General features: G+C 43.8%; 1 protein-coding gene across 1 annotated transcript in view; it reads left to right on the forward strand.

The window, feature by feature from the left end:
• Positions 1-15,259, forward strand: part of OTOP1 (otopetrin 1) — a 51,138-nt gene that overhangs the window by 713 nt on the left and 35,166 nt on the right. The window contains exon 2 of the mRNA XM_007451506.1: positions 1-275. Coding sequence (XP_007451568.1) covers positions 1-275 — 275 coding nt within the window. The remainder of the gene's footprint in view (positions 276-15,259) is intronic.

Raw genomic sequence — 15,259 nt, forward strand, 5'->3', positions numbered from 1 at the left:
GTCTCCGGCCCCTCGTCGGGGCGCCATCCGCGCCAGCTTCCCGCAGAAGCTGGCGGAGGCGCTGAGCAGCCAGTATGGGCTGAACGTGTTCGTGGCGGGGCTGCTGTTCCTGCTGGCCTGGGCCGTGCACGCCTCGGGCGTGGGCAAGAGCGACCTGCTGTGCTTCCTCACGGCGCTCATGCTGCTGCAGCTGCTCTGGATGCTGTGGTACGTGGGCCGCAGCTCCGCGCACCGCCGCCTCAAGGACACGCACGCCGGCGCGCGCTGGCTCCGCGGTGAGTCCCCGAAGTAGCGAACCGGCCGGCGGGTGAGTGCCCAGCGAACCCAGCCTGCTCGCCCGCTAGCCGCAGCCCGACAGCAGCTCTGTGCCCTTTCCTCCTCTGACTTCTCTCCTTTAGTCTTTTCTGCCTCCATCTTCCTGCACATCTTTTCTGCCCGCCCCCGCCCACCTTCCCTTCTCTCTCTTTCTTTCTCAAGGCTGGATTATTGCCATAGTCTCCTCTCTCCGCCTTCAGGCTCTTGCCTTACACACCATCGTTGGAACTACGTTACACAAACCTATTCACATCTTTCCTTGTTTAAAGCCCTGCCATGGTTCCGCGGACCCCATGATGGAGGCCACACTCCTTATCCTGGCATTCAAGGCCCGCTAAGATCTGAGCCCAGATGGCCTCTTTAGTTTTATCTTCTCCTTGGCCCGCATTCTGTGCTCCAGTCTCAGAGGCTTTTAGTTCCCGTCACAATATTTCATGCTTATCTGCCTTTGCATATTCTGTTCCCTCCTGGAATGCCTCCCACCTGCCTTGCTTTAGGAGATAGGGCTCAGGCCCCACCCCGTGCTCCCCAGTGATGCTTTTCAGACCCCCTCTCTCACCCTTTGGGGTTCTGACTGCACTCCTTCACCCCTCACTTCGCCCTGGGAAGGCACTGTGCTTCTTGTTGACACTTCTGTCCCCTCCACCACACTGGGGGAACTCCAAGATGTTCATCTCTTTGTCCTAGAGCCAACTCAGGGCCTGGCATAGAGTGGGTGCTAAGAAAATGCAGCTGAGATGAATGATGTAATCAATGTGTGAATAAATGTTCAGGCAGCAGGGAATAGAAGCACTTGCTAGGTACTCACAACACATTGATTGAAACGTTGTCAAGACAGGAACCCTCCCCTCCTCAAGGACCTTGCACTCTTGGAAGGGAGATAGACATGATGCAGGTCAAAGGGAGGAGGTGGTGGGGAGTCTGTGGAGAAAGCGGGTGCCTGAGAAATCTTCTTGGGAGGGGCCGGGTACATTTCACTCTGTGTGGTCCAGACACATCACAGGTCTCTGCTTGAATTCTCATGTTCGATCTGAATTTAAGTCTCAGAGCGTGGCTCTCATTTTCCTTGCATGCTCTTGGGCACGTTATTTAGTCTTCCCACTCCCCTAGTTTCACCATGTGTAGAATGGGAATCACACGTGTAGGACCAGTGACTGCTGGGTGCAGGGTGGGCGCCCAGCACACAGTCATTCTCTCTCCCACCCACACTCCCTTCAAAGGTCTGCCCCAAGGACACGTTCTCTACACACCTGGCAGGAATTACTCCTCACTCCCATGGGCTGCCACAGCTCTCTCTGTGTAGAGCTCTTTGGCGCTTGTCAATTTCTGCCTTGTCTTATGACTAGTGGATATAAGCCTTGTCATCTGGATGAGATTTTAGGTTTCTTAGGCTCAGGGACTGTGTCTAGTTCATCTTGCCTTTGGAAAAACTGCACACAACTGCAGCGTGGCCCAGATTCCTGCTCTGAAAGTAGTTGTTTCAGGGAGGTTCATGGTTTTGTGACCCTATAAATGGCAGTGAACCCAGTGTCATAGCAAACAAGCAAACAAGAATAAAATGTTATTTTGAGGTTGTTGACTTAAACAGGCTAAAACAACATTGCGTACAGAGGCTTTTGGCCTATGCTTTCCTGGAGTGGCAGGATCCTTCCTTGGTCTTTCCCTCACTTCCTTCCTACTCCATCCTCCTTTTCTTCTTTTCTCCTCATCCATCCCTTCCTTTCTGTGTTACGCCTCCCTGTTCCGTCCTCCCTCTCCTTTCTCCCTTGCTTCCTCTCTCCGTCCCTGTTCTCCCTCCCTCCTCCCTCTCTCTCTCTCCCTCTTTCCAGGAAGACTCTAAGCACTGGGACCCCAGTCAATGGGCGAATGGTGGTGCCATTTCCCAAGACTGGGAAGACAGAAGGAGGAGTAAGTGTGGGGATGCAGAAGCAGGATTCCTCTTGTGGACGTGTTACATCTGAGATGTCCGTTAGACACCAGGTAGAGCTGGAGTAAATGAGGCAGTGTAGGAGAGCACACAGTAGGTGTTCAGTAAAGGGTGTGGCTGTTTAGATACTCAGCAAGTTACCCCATAATAACATAACTATTCAAGTGAGCTATGTGGATGATGGAAGTGGTGCTGACCCTGGAAGTCTTGGCTTGATGTCTCAGCTCTGTTACCTTCGCCTTTCTGAGTCCCGGTTCCCTCATCAGTAAAATAAGAATACTGGCCACCTCTCAGGGAGGAGCTGGGAGAGGTCGAGTGAAAGCTCTATGCAAAGCACTGTCTATCCCTGTAAATGAGCTGCAGTTTATCAAAGAAGCAAGAGCCTAATTATCCCCAAAGTACCCCAGGAGGCCGTAATGCCAAGGGAAGTACCTTCAGCCCCAGCAGGGACTGAGGATTTCCCTGGAATCCCAGCTGGAAAAACAGGTTTGACTTAGCTCTGCCCTGGCTTCTGTGATGGTCTTAGGAGTCTGGGGCTCTGAGAAAGAGTCAACCTGTGGAATTCTGGGCACTGAGGTTTTCCAGAGAAAGTTTTTGGGTCTTGGTACGGGCTGTGAGGCATTTCTTTGAGCAGGAAAACATTCTGTCCCACCTACTGGGTGTGAGAAAGTGAAGACTTTCTTTGGAACAAAAAATATTGACTAATTTTTAAAAACGAGTGGAAATGATGGATTATTCATCCAGATCCTCTGTTTGCTAAGTAAAGAGATTGATTTCTTCTGGAAGAAGTGGCAGCAGCTGGGATATCTCATGCCAGTCCCGTGTGTCCAGTGACATGAAAACCTAATGAATAGCCATTTCTTCCTGTTAATTACCAGGGTCCTGTTTCTGTTCTGTTTCTGGTCTCTTAAAAGACTGCAGTGGTGAAGGTAGTCCTTTTCCTTGTTTGTGGCCTGTCTCAAGCCCAGAGAAGTGTTATTAACACAAAATCATGGCAATGACGACAGTAAGACTAATAGCCACATTTATTGAGTGCGTTTGGAATGCTGGTACATTAGAGGCATTGTCCCAGTTGTGCGTGTGAATAATCACTCCCAAATCTACTTTTATGAGATCAGATTTTTACAAAGTGCTTTTTACTTAAAATGAGGCACATCCATGTATACGACACATTACATCTCTGTCCAGTGCCCCATCCTTGGAAAAGGGCTGCTCAGAGCACTGTGTCCCTTATCCCTAAGGGGCTGCAAGTAAAGGGGCAGATGTGAGCTGCTTATGTAAGATCTGCCCAGGACAGGTGGCTGTACAGGCTGTAGAGATAAAGATTGGGACACAGTGATGGGTTTTAGAAACAGGTGGCCCAATGTGTGAGAAAGTGAAGGTTGCTAAAAGAAATGGTTCCAAGTGCATGTGTGAAGAGAGGCGGGGTGCCATGCAGGATGGTGGCAGAGAGCAGAAGTGGAGGGAGAGGGGAAGGACACGAGGATGCAACCGCCCCTCCACCCAGGGGAGCCCACAGTCTAGGCGTGCAGCCAGGACTCACAGAAACCACTGGAGGAGGATTGACAGGATTGCAAAACCTGGTGTGCAGTCCTGTGGCAGCGTCTGGTGTGGCCAAGCAGGGAGTGGTCAGGGTGGGTCACCGTGGTATTCCAGCCCACCCTGCTGACTTCGGGGCAGATGCAGCAAGTTCATGAACGTGGGTCTGGGCTTCACGTTGCTTCCCTCCTCAGAACGCACACTCATCTCAGTTTGATCACCTCACTCCTCTGCAGACACAGCCTCTCCAGATACTCCTCATTTCCTTGGGCTTCCGTCCCTGCTATGGGTGCAGTGAGCCCATGTCAGTGTGCCTAGCAATCCTCCTCCTTTCTTTAAAACAACAGTTTCCTTGAGATGCAGTCCACATCGTCTACAGTTCACCCATTGAAGGTGCACAAGCCGGTGGTTTGTAGGATATTCACAGAGATGTGCAACCATCACCACAGTCAATGTTTAGAACATTTTATCATCTCAAAAAGAAACACCGTGCCCTTTAGCTATCATTCCCCAGACCCTCCCCAGGAATAGACAACCATGGATCTACTTTCTGTCTCTAGACTCGCCTGGTCTGGACATTTTTATAAATGGAATCACATAATATGTCATCTTGGCGACTGGCTTCTTTCACTGAGCGTAATGTTTTCAGTCTCCCAGCGGCTCTTGGGGTGGGTGTTATCACCCTCATTTTCTAGACCAGGAAGCTGAAAGGGCATCAGGAGGAGGGTTGAGCCCCTGTCACCAGAAATATTTGGATAAGGTGAGAAAGAGAAGACAGAGGGTGTGATATTAGCAGGTGACAGAGAAGGCAAAACCTCTAACTTCCATTTGGTTTCTGTCCTCTTCATCGAGCAGAGGGACCTTTGGAACTTGCGGGGAACAACAGAGAAGGTGGCCAAGCCCACTGCATGGGGACAACTTTTGTGATGTCGGGGCAGAAACTTTGGTCTGGTTTTGTTCAGCAGTCTGGACTGAGCTCCCATTTTGTGCCAGGCGCTGGCTGAGCCCTGGGGACAGCAGGATGCTCAGGTTTGGCCCTGCATGGAGGGCTGCAGGAGGGGGCAAAGACGGTGCAGACAATGAGGGGCAGCAGAGCACGGTGGCTAAGAGCTCCTCACCAAACCCCACCCCAACCCATGTAGCCTCACTTTTCTGCCTCGGTTTCCTCCTCTGTAAAATGGGGAGGATGATACCCCCCAACCATCACATAGGGTTGTATGAGAATCAGTGAGTTTGTACATATAAAATGCTTAGAGAAACCGGTGGCATTTAGTAAGAGAAATGCATTATTATTATTAACTAAATGATTCAGTGTTATGATGTGCAGGGGATGGGTGGGTAGGCAGAAGGGTAGCCTGGGGCAAGGGTTTGGGGGTTTAGGGAGAGGTCTCAGAGGAGGACCTTCTGCTTTTGCTGGAGTCTGGAAGTGAGTCCAGAGATGTCAGCAAGATCTGAGTTAGCTGGAACCCTATCTGCAGGCTTCAGATCTTGGTTTTGTCCAGTAGGTAGTGGGGAGTCATTGAAGGTTTTGAACAAAGGGAATGATGTGATCACACTTGTATTTCAGAATGATCACTCCATCTGCAGGGTGGGACCTGGTTTTCAGAGGAGTAAAACAGGAGGCTGAGAGGTCACTTAGGAATTAAGTGGACTTAGGGAGAATATGTAGGGTCTCAGGAAGCTACCCTGAATTTTAAAAATGATAAAAGAATACACAGAATATAGAGAACTGAGCATAACAGCAACCCCCAGCAAAATTCTGGAGCAGATCAAGATGCAGGGAGTTTTGAGCAATTCCCTCAGGAAAGGGAGCCGTGATCCAGCCTGGGGTCACCGTGAGAGAGTCTTGCCTAACTGCATGCATTATCATGCATGTTTGGGGTTTTGGGATGGGATTTCTGCTCTAGTAGAAAATGTAAACCTGATGTCAGGATTTCAGCCTCATGATGTAGCTGCCCAAAAAGCCGATGCTGGTCGGGCGTTGATTGGAAAGGAGGTCAGGCTGCACGTGGAGTGTCACGTCCCCCTTTGAGCATCACATGGGTGCCTGCAGGAGGGCGGCCCCAGGAGGAGCGAAAGGGTGTCCAGTCCAGGAGAGAGAGGATGTGGAGATGGTGGGGTGGAAAATGCTGCAGGCCCACCCTGTCAGCTCCAGGTCAGCAAACGAGAGTCACTTCTTCAGGGAAGCCTTTCCCGATGCCTTCAGACCAGGTGTGGCTTCCGGGTTGTATGTTCTCATAACACCCTGTTTTCTTCCTAGCACTTCTCAAGCAGGAGATTGTGTCATTCACTTTGTTTGTTGATCTGACCAGATGGTGAGCTCTTGAAGGCAAAGACCCTGTCTGAATGTAATTACCATTATAACCTGAGCTCCTGGCACAGTGCCTAACATGTAACAAGTGCCAGTTGATATTTACTGAATCATCAAATGGATGAATGCATGGATGAATGGATGAAGGAATGAGTGAACCATGGCAGAATCTCCAGGGAAGAGGATGGCAGTTCTGGGAGGCGGACTGCAGTTCACTGTGGGGAAGAGCATTGTAATCTAGGTACCAGCTGGTGATGGAAGGGTGAGCCTCCCAGCCCTGGGCATGTCCAGGTGGAGACCAGATGGCCGCTGGTCATGATGCACTGGGAAGCATCCTTGCATGAGATGGGAGATGTAAATTAACTTTGTGGAACCTTCCACCTCTAAGACCTTATGGTTCAAGATTCTAGACTCCTACAAGGGATCTGGGAGCCTAACACAGAGGAGGAGTCTCCCCTCGGCCAACACTAGACATTTTAGGATTATTCTCAAGGAATGTGGCTGGGGAACTTTCTAATTGGTTCTGATTCATTAAGTGTTTCTTTGTGGTTGAGTGATGATGATGATGATAACATCCCGTTTATAGAATTTTCTATTTGCGGGGCACTGTTCTAGGTGTTTTTCATGTCATGACTCATTTAATCTCCTCTACATCCCTAGGAGATAGTCAATCTTATTATCCACATTTTACAGATGAGGAAACTGAGGCACAGAGACGTTAAGTAATTGCTCAAGGTCATCAACTATAATAAGTGGTAGAAAAAGGATTTGAAGCCAGGCAGTCAGTACCTACCTCTATACTCTGTGTACTGTGTTTTTATAGCATAACTGATTTTTATCAATATGCAAGGTGGTATTATAAAACCAAGTTTATCAAGTGTGTGATTCAATTCTTCTGTGTCATATCTTATGTCTATTAGATCTGTCTAGTTCTGAAATCTTCCACTCCTTTTTTTTAAAGTAGCAGTTAAATATACAAAACAAAAATGATTTTATATGGGCTCTTTGATTATTATATCTTCCTCATACACTATGTTTTTTTTTTCATGTGTAGTGATAAGGGTGGAAGGATTTTTTATCCTAGTTATTACATTGAACCCTAAATCCCAAGTGGTCTGATATTAATGTTGCTGTTCCTTCTTTCTATTCGTTTGCATTGCTGCTTCCTCTTTGACCACCCCTCTATTTTCCACTATCACTACTTAGTTAAGTGTATTTCATAACAAGAACATATAGCTAGGTTTTGTTTTTAATTCAATATTCCCGTCCCTTGATTACTGAGAGACTTAGATCATTCTAATTGTAATGACTTATATCCCAGACTTTGTTATTTCTATTTTTCTTTATATTGATCATAATGATTTATTTTACATATTGCTGCCTCATGTGCCTTTTCCACATGTTTGCTTTTTGGAGCACTTTGAACCTTTTATTGTGTTTTTCTATTCCATTAATGGCTAGATTCCCTTTTCTCATTCTCATAACCAGATACACATTACTCCATTCTTATCTGAAAACAAAATATGCAACATTTCCCCCAGCAAGACACATTGCTTCCCACTCCAAGATCCTCCCACCCACTCTATTCCAGTGAGACAAGACCTTTGGAGTATACATTTGTTTCCCTGTTTTCCCCTAGTACCCATCTTTTTACCATGAGGACTTTGAAAGGTTTTTCATCTCTGCTCCCTACTCAGTCATCCCCAATTTTATTCTGTATCACAAGTCTTTATATAGCATGTAAACGACACATTTCCAGACAGTTTATCTTCATCCATTCGGATTTAACCTCTCTTATCTTGCTTTCTTTTCTATTAATCTGTTTATCTACTGGACTATTCACCCATTCACCCATTCATCCATCCATCATCCATCCATTCATCCATCCATCATCCATCCATCATCTGTCATCCATCCATCCATCATCCTTCCATCTATCCATCCATCCATCATATATTCATTTACACCCTCCCTCCCTCCTTCTCTCCTTTCTTCCATTATATGTCCATCTACCTCTTCATTCTGTTGCAAAGTTTGTTGCTCACTATCCTCACTGTCCTCTTTGTTGTTGCCTCTCCTCTTTGTCTTCTCTCATTGAGAGGACTCTCTCCTAATTCACTGGCTGTTTGGTTAAAGCCCTTTTTCAGGTGAGTTATGTGGATGATATTTTTCTCCCCGTCCTTTTTTTGTCTGTTCAACTGTTCTTTTTTGTCTGTTCAACTGTCACCTTCTCAGAGAATCCTTTTCTGACCACCACCGTCAACCTCAGTCCTCTTCCCTGCTTTACTTTCCTTCATGCACTTAGCACTTCCTGACATTTCTTCTATGTTTATTATTTATTTGTTTATTTTTCTGCTTCCCCACTCAATGTTTTTCTTTATTTTTTATTTTTTAACATCTTTATTGGGGTATAATTGCTTTACAATGGTGTGTTAGTTTCTGCTTTATAACAGAGTGAATCAGTTATACATATACATATGTTCCCATATCTCTTCCTTCTTTGTCTCCCTCCCTCCCACCCTCCCTATCCCACCCCTCCAGACAGCCACAAAGAGCCGGGCCGGTTTCCCTGTGCCATGCGGCTGCTTCCCACTGGCTATCTACCTTACGTTTGTTAGTATATATATGTCCATGTCTCTCTCTCACCCTATCACTCTTCACCCTTCCCCCTCCCCATATCCTCAAGTCTGTTCTCCAGTAGGTCTCTGTCTTTATTCCTGTTTTACCCCTAGGTTCTTCATAACATTTTTTTTTCCTTAAATTCCATATATATGTGTTAGCATACGGTATTTGTCCTTCTCTTTCTGACTTACTTCACTCCGTATGACAGACTCTAGATCTATCCACCTCATTACAAATAGCTCAATTTCGTTTCTTTTTATGGCTGAGTAATATTCCATTGTATATATGTGCCACATCTTCTTTATCCATTCATCCGACGACGGGCACTTAGGTTGTTTCCATCTCCGGGCTATTGTAAATAGAGCTGCAATGAACATTTTGGTACATGACTCTTTCTGAATTCTGGTTTCCTCAGGGTATATACCTAGTAGTGGGATTGCTGGGTCATATGGTAGTTCTATTTGTAGTTTTTTAAGGAACCTCCATACTGTTCTCCATAGTGGCTGAACCAATTCACATTCCCACCAGCAGTGCAAGAGTGTTCCCTTTTCTCCACACCCTCTCCAGCATTTATTGTTTCTAGATTTTTTGATGATGGCCATTCTGACTGGTGTGAGATGATATCTCATTGTAGTTTTGATTTGCATTTCTCTAATGATTAATGATGTTGAGCATTCTTTCATGTGTTTGTTGGCAGTCTGTATATCTTCTTTGGAGAAATGTCTATTTAGGTCTTCTGCCCATTTTTGGATTGGGTTGTTTATTTTTTTGTTATTGAGCTGCATGAGCTGCCTGTAAATTTTAGAGATTAATCCTTTGTCAGTTGATTCATTTGCAAATATTTTCTCCCATTCTGAGGGCTGTCTTTTGGTCTTGTTTATGGTTTCCTTTGCTGTGCAAAAGCTTTGAAGTTTCATTAGGTCCCATTTGTTTATTTTTGTTTTTATCTCCATTACTCTAGGAGATGGGTCAAGAAGGATCTTGCTGTGATTTATGTCATAGAGTGTTCTGCCTATGTTTTCCTCTAAGAGTTTGATAGTTTCTGGCCTTACATTTAGGTCTTTAATCCATTTTGAGCTTATTTTTGTGTATGGTGTTAGGGAGTGATCTAATCTCATACTTTTACATGTACCTATCCAATTTTCCCAGCACCACTTATTGAAGAGGCTGTCCTTTCTCCACTGTATATTCCTGCCACCTTTATCAAAGATAAGGTGACCATATGTGCATGGGTTTATCTCTGGGCTTTCTATCCTATTCCATTGATCTATCTTTCTGTTTTTGTGCCAGTACCATACTGTCTTGATTACTGTAGCTTTGTAGTATAGTCTGAAGTCAGGCAGCCTGATTCCTCCAGCTCCATTTTTTGTTCTCAAGATTGCTTTGGCTATTCGGGGTCTTTTGTGTTTCCATACAAATTGTGAAATTTTTTGTTCTAGTTCTGTGAAAAATGCCAGTGGTAGTTTGATAGGGATTGCATTGAATCTATAGATTGCTTTGGGAAGTAGAGTCATTTTCACAATGTTGATTCTTCCAATCCAAGAACATGGTATATCTCTCCATCTGTTTGTATCATCTTTAATTTCTTTCATCAGTGTCTTATAATTTTCTGCATACAGGTCTTTTGTCTCCTTAGGTAGGTTTATTCCTAGATATTTTATTCTTTTTGTTGCAATGGTAAATGGGAGTGTTTTCTTGATTTCACTTTCAGATTTTTCATCATTAGTATATAGGAATGCCAGAGATTTCTGTGCATTAATTTTGTATCCTGCTACTTTACCAAATTCATTGATTAGCTCTAGTAGTTTTCTGGTAGCATCTTTAGGATTCTCTATGTATAGTATCATGTCATCTGCAAACAGTGACAGCTTTACTTCTTCTTTTCCGATTTGGATTCCTTTTATTTCCTTTTCTTCTCTGATTGCTGTGGCTAAAACTTCCAAAACTATGTTGAATAAGAGTGGTGAGAGTGGGCAACCTTGTCTTGTTCCTGACCTTAGTGGAAATGCTTTCAGTTTTTCGCCATTGAGGATGATGTTGGCTGTGGGCTTGTCATATACGGCCTTTATTATATTGAGGAAAGTTCCCTCTACACCTACTTTCTGCAGGGTTTTTATCATAAATGGGTGTTGAATTTTGTCAAAAGCTTTCTCTGCATCTATTGAGATGATCATATGGTTTTTCTCCTTCAATTTGTTAATATGGTTAATCACATTGATAGATTTGCGTATATTGAAGAATCCTTGCATTCCTGGAATAAACCCCACTTGATCATGGTGTATGATCCTTTTAATGTGCTGTTGGATTCTGTTTGCTAGTATTTTGTTGAGGATTTTTGCATCTATGTTCATCAGTGATATTGGCCTGTAGTTTTCTTTCTTTGTGACATCCTTGTCTGGTTTTGGTATCAAGGTGATGGTGGCCTCGTAGAATGAGTTTGGGAGTGTTCCTCCCTCTGCTATATTTTGGAAGAGTTTGAGAAGAATAGGTGTTAGCTCTTCTCTAAATGTTTGATAGAATTCGCCTGTGAAGCCATCTGGTCCTGGGCTTTTGTTTGTTGGAAGATTTTTAATCACAGTTTCAATTTCAGTGTTTGTGATTGGTCTGTTCATATTTTCTATTTCTTCCTGATTCAGTCTTGGCAGTTTGTGCATTTCTAAGAATTTGTCCATTTCTTCCAGATTGTCCATTTTATTGGCATAGAGTTGCTTGTAGTAATCCCTCATGATTTTTTGTATTTCTGCAGTGTCAGTTGTTACTTCTCCTTTTTCATTTCTGATTCTATTGATTTGAGTCTTCTCCCTTATTTTCTTGATGAGTCTGGCTAATGGTTTATCAATTTTGTTAATCTTCTCAAAGAACCAGCTTTTAGTTTTATTGATCTTTGCTATTGTTTCCTTCATTTCTTTTTCATTTATTTCTGATCTGATTTTTATGATTTCTTTCCTTCTGCTAACTCTGGGGTTTTTTTGTTCTTCTTTCTCTAATTGCTTGAGGTGCAAGGTTAGGTTGTTTATTCGAGATGTTTCCTGCTTCTTAAGGTGGGCTTGTATTGCTATAAACTTCCCTCTTAGAACTGCTTTTGCTGCATCCCATAGGTTTTGGGTCGTTGTATCTCCATTGTCATTTGTTTCTAGGTATTTTTTAATTTCCTCTTTGATTTCTTCAGTGATCACTTCGTTACTAAGTAGTGTATTGTTTAGCCTCCATGTGTTTGTATTTTTTACTGCTCTTTTCCTATAATTGATATCTAATCTCATGGCGTTGTGGTCGGAAAAGATACTTGATATAATTTCAATTTTCTTAAATTTACCAAGGCTTGATTTGTGACCCAAGATATGATCTATCCTGGAGAATGTTCCATGAGCACTTGAGAAAAATGTGTATTCTGTTGTTTTTGGATGGAGTGTCCTATAAATATCAATTAAGTCCATCCTGTTTAATGTATCATTTAAAGCTTGTGTTTCCTTATTTATTTTCATTTTGGATGATCTGTCCATTGGTGAAAGTGGGGTGTTGAAGTCCCCTACTATGAATGTGTTACTGTCGATTTCCCCTTTTATGGCTGCTAGTTTTTGCCTTATGTATTGAGGTGCTCCTATGTTGGGTGCATAAATATTTACAATTGTTATATCTTCTTCTTGGATCGATCCCTTAATCATTATGTAGTGTCCTTCTTTGTCTCTTCTGATAGTCCTTATTTTAAAGTCTATTTTGTCTGATATGAGAATTGCTACTCCAGCTTTCTTTTGGTTTCCATTTGCATGGAATATCTTTTTCCATCCCCTTACTTTCAGTCTGTATGTGTCTCTAGGTCTGAAGTGGGTCTCTTGTAGACAGCATATATATGGGTCTTGTTTTTGTATCCATTCAGCCAATCTGTGTCTTTTGGTGGGAGCATTTAGTCCATTTACATTTAAGGTAATTATCGATATGTATGTTCCTATTCCCATTTTCTAAATTGTTTTGGGTTCGTTATTATAGGACTTTTCCTTCTCTTGTGTTTTTGTCTAGAGAAGTTCCTTTAGCATTTGTTGTAAAGCTGGTTTGGTGGTGCTGAACTCTCTCAGCTTTTGCTTGTCTGTAAAGGTTTTAATTTCTCCATCAAATCTGAATGAGATCCTTGCTGGGTAGAGTAATCTTGGTTGCAGGTTTTTCTCCTTCATCACTTTCAGTATGTCCTGCCACTCCCTTCTGGCTTGTAGAGTTTCTGCTGAGAGATCAGCTGTTAACCTTATGGGGATTCCCTTGTGTGTTATTTGTTGTTTTTCCCTTGCTGCTTTTAATATGCTTTCTTTGTATTTAGTTTTTGACAGTTTGATTAATATGTGTCTTGGCGTATTTCTCCTTGAATTTATCCTGTATGGGACTCTCTGTGCTTCCTGGACTTGATTAACGATTTCCTTTCCCATATTAGGGAAGTTTTCAACTATAATCTCTTCAAATATTTTCTCAGTCCCTTTCTTTTTCTCTTCTTCTTCTGGAACCCCTATAATTCGAATGTTGGTGCGTTTAATGTTGTCCCAGAGGTCTCTGAGACTGTCCTCAGTTCTTTTCATTCTTTTTTCTTTATTCTGCTCTGCAGTAGTTATTTCCACTATTTTATCTTCCAGGTCACTTATCCGTTCTTCTGCCTCATTTATTCTGCTATTGATCCCATCTAGAGTATTTTTCATTTCATTTATTGTGTTGTTCATCATTGTCTGTTTCATCTTTATTTCTTCTAGGTCCTTGTTAACTGCTTCTTGCATTTTGTCCATTCTATTTCCAAGATTTTGGATCATCTTTACTATCATTATTCTGAACTCTTTTTCAGGTAGACTGCCTATTTCCTCTTCATTTGTTAGGTCTGGTGGGTTTTTATCCTGCTCCTTCATCTGCTGTGTGTTTTTCTGTCTTCTCATTTTGCTTATCTTACTGTGATTGGGTTCACCTTTTTGCAGGCTGCAAGTTCGTAGCTCCCGTTGTTTTTGATGTCTGTCTCCAGTGGCTAAGGTTGGTTCAGTGCGTTGTGTAGGCTTCCTGGTGGAGGGGACTAGTGGCTGTGTTGTGGTGTATGAGGCTAGATCTTGTCTCTCTAGTGGGCAGGTCCACGTCTGGTGGTGTGTTTTGGGGTGTCTGTGGACTTATTATGATTTTAGGCAGCCTCTCTGCTAGTGGGTGGGGTTGTGTTCCTGTTTTGCTATATGGTTGGCATAGGTTGTCCAGCACTGTAGCTTGCTGGTCGTTGAGCGAAGCTGGGTGCTGGTGTTGAGATGGAGATCTCTGGGAGATTTTCGCCGTTTGATATTATGTGGGGCTGGGAGGTCTCTTCTTGACGAGTGTTCTGAAGTTGGCTCTCCCACCTCAGAGGCAGAGTCCTGACTCCTGGCTGGAGCAGCAAGAGCCTTTCATCCACTCGGCTCAGAATAAAAGGGAGAGAAAGTAGAGAGAATTAGTATAAGTAGGAGGAAATAGGAAAGAAAGAAAGAAAGAAAGAAAGAGAGGAGGGAAGGAAGGAAGGAGGGAAGGAAGAAAGAAAGAAAGAAGAAAAGAAAGGAAGAAGGCAAGAAGGAAAGAAAGGAGGGAGGGAGGGAGGAGGGAAGGAAGGAAGGAATGAGGGAAGGAAGGAAAAAATACAGAAAGAAAGAAGATACAGTAAAATAAAATAAAGTATAATAAAGTTATTGAATTAAAAAAATAATTATTTAGAGGAAAAAAAAAAGGGAAGGATAGAACCTTAGGACAAATGGTGGAAGCAAAGTTATAGAGACAAAATCTTACATAGAAGCATACACATATACCCTCACAAAAAGAGGTAAAGTGGAAAAAATCATAAAACTTGCTCTCCAAGTCCACCTCCTCAATTTGGGACGATTCGTTGTCTCAAAAAGGGAAGGAAGGAAGGAAAGATAGAAAGAAGGTAAAGTATAACAGAGTTCTTTAAATTAAAATTAATTATTAAGAAAAAAATTAAAAAAAAAAATGGTCGGATAGAACGCTGGGACAAATGGTGGAAGCAAACCTATACAGACAAGATCTCACACAGAAGCATACACATACACATTCACAAAAAGAGGAAAAGGGGAAAAAATCATAGATCTTGCTCTAGAAGTCCGCCTCCTCAATTTGGGATGATTCGCTGTCTATTCATGTATTCCACAGAGGCAGGGTACATCAAATTGATTGTGTAGCTTTAATCCGCTGTTTCTGAGGCTGCTGGGAGAGATTTCCCTTTTTCTTCTTTGTTCTCACAGCTCACAGGGGCTCAGCTTTCGACTTGGCCCTGCCTCTGCGTGTAGGTCGCTGGAGGGCGTCTGCTTTTTGCTCAGACAGGACGGCGTTAAAGGAGCCGCTGACTCGGGGGCTCTGGCGCTCTCAGGCCGGGGGCAGGGAGGGGCACGGAGTGCGGAGCGGTCCTGCGGCGGCAGAAGTCGGCGTGACGTTGCCCCAGCCTGAGGCCCGCCGTGTGTTCTCCCTGAGAAATTGTCCCTGGATCCCGGGAACCTGGCAGTGGCGGGCTGCACAGGCTCCCCGGAAGAGGGGTGGGGGCAGTGACCTGTGCT

Source organism: Lipotes vexillifer, unplaced genomic scaffold (assembly GCF_000442215.2).
Source record: "Lipotes vexillifer unplaced genomic scaffold, Lipotes_vexillifer_v1.1 scaffold1417, whole genome shotgun sequence".
Lineage (NCBI taxonomy): Eukaryota > Metazoa > Chordata > Mammalia > Artiodactyla > Lipotidae > Lipotes > Lipotes vexillifer.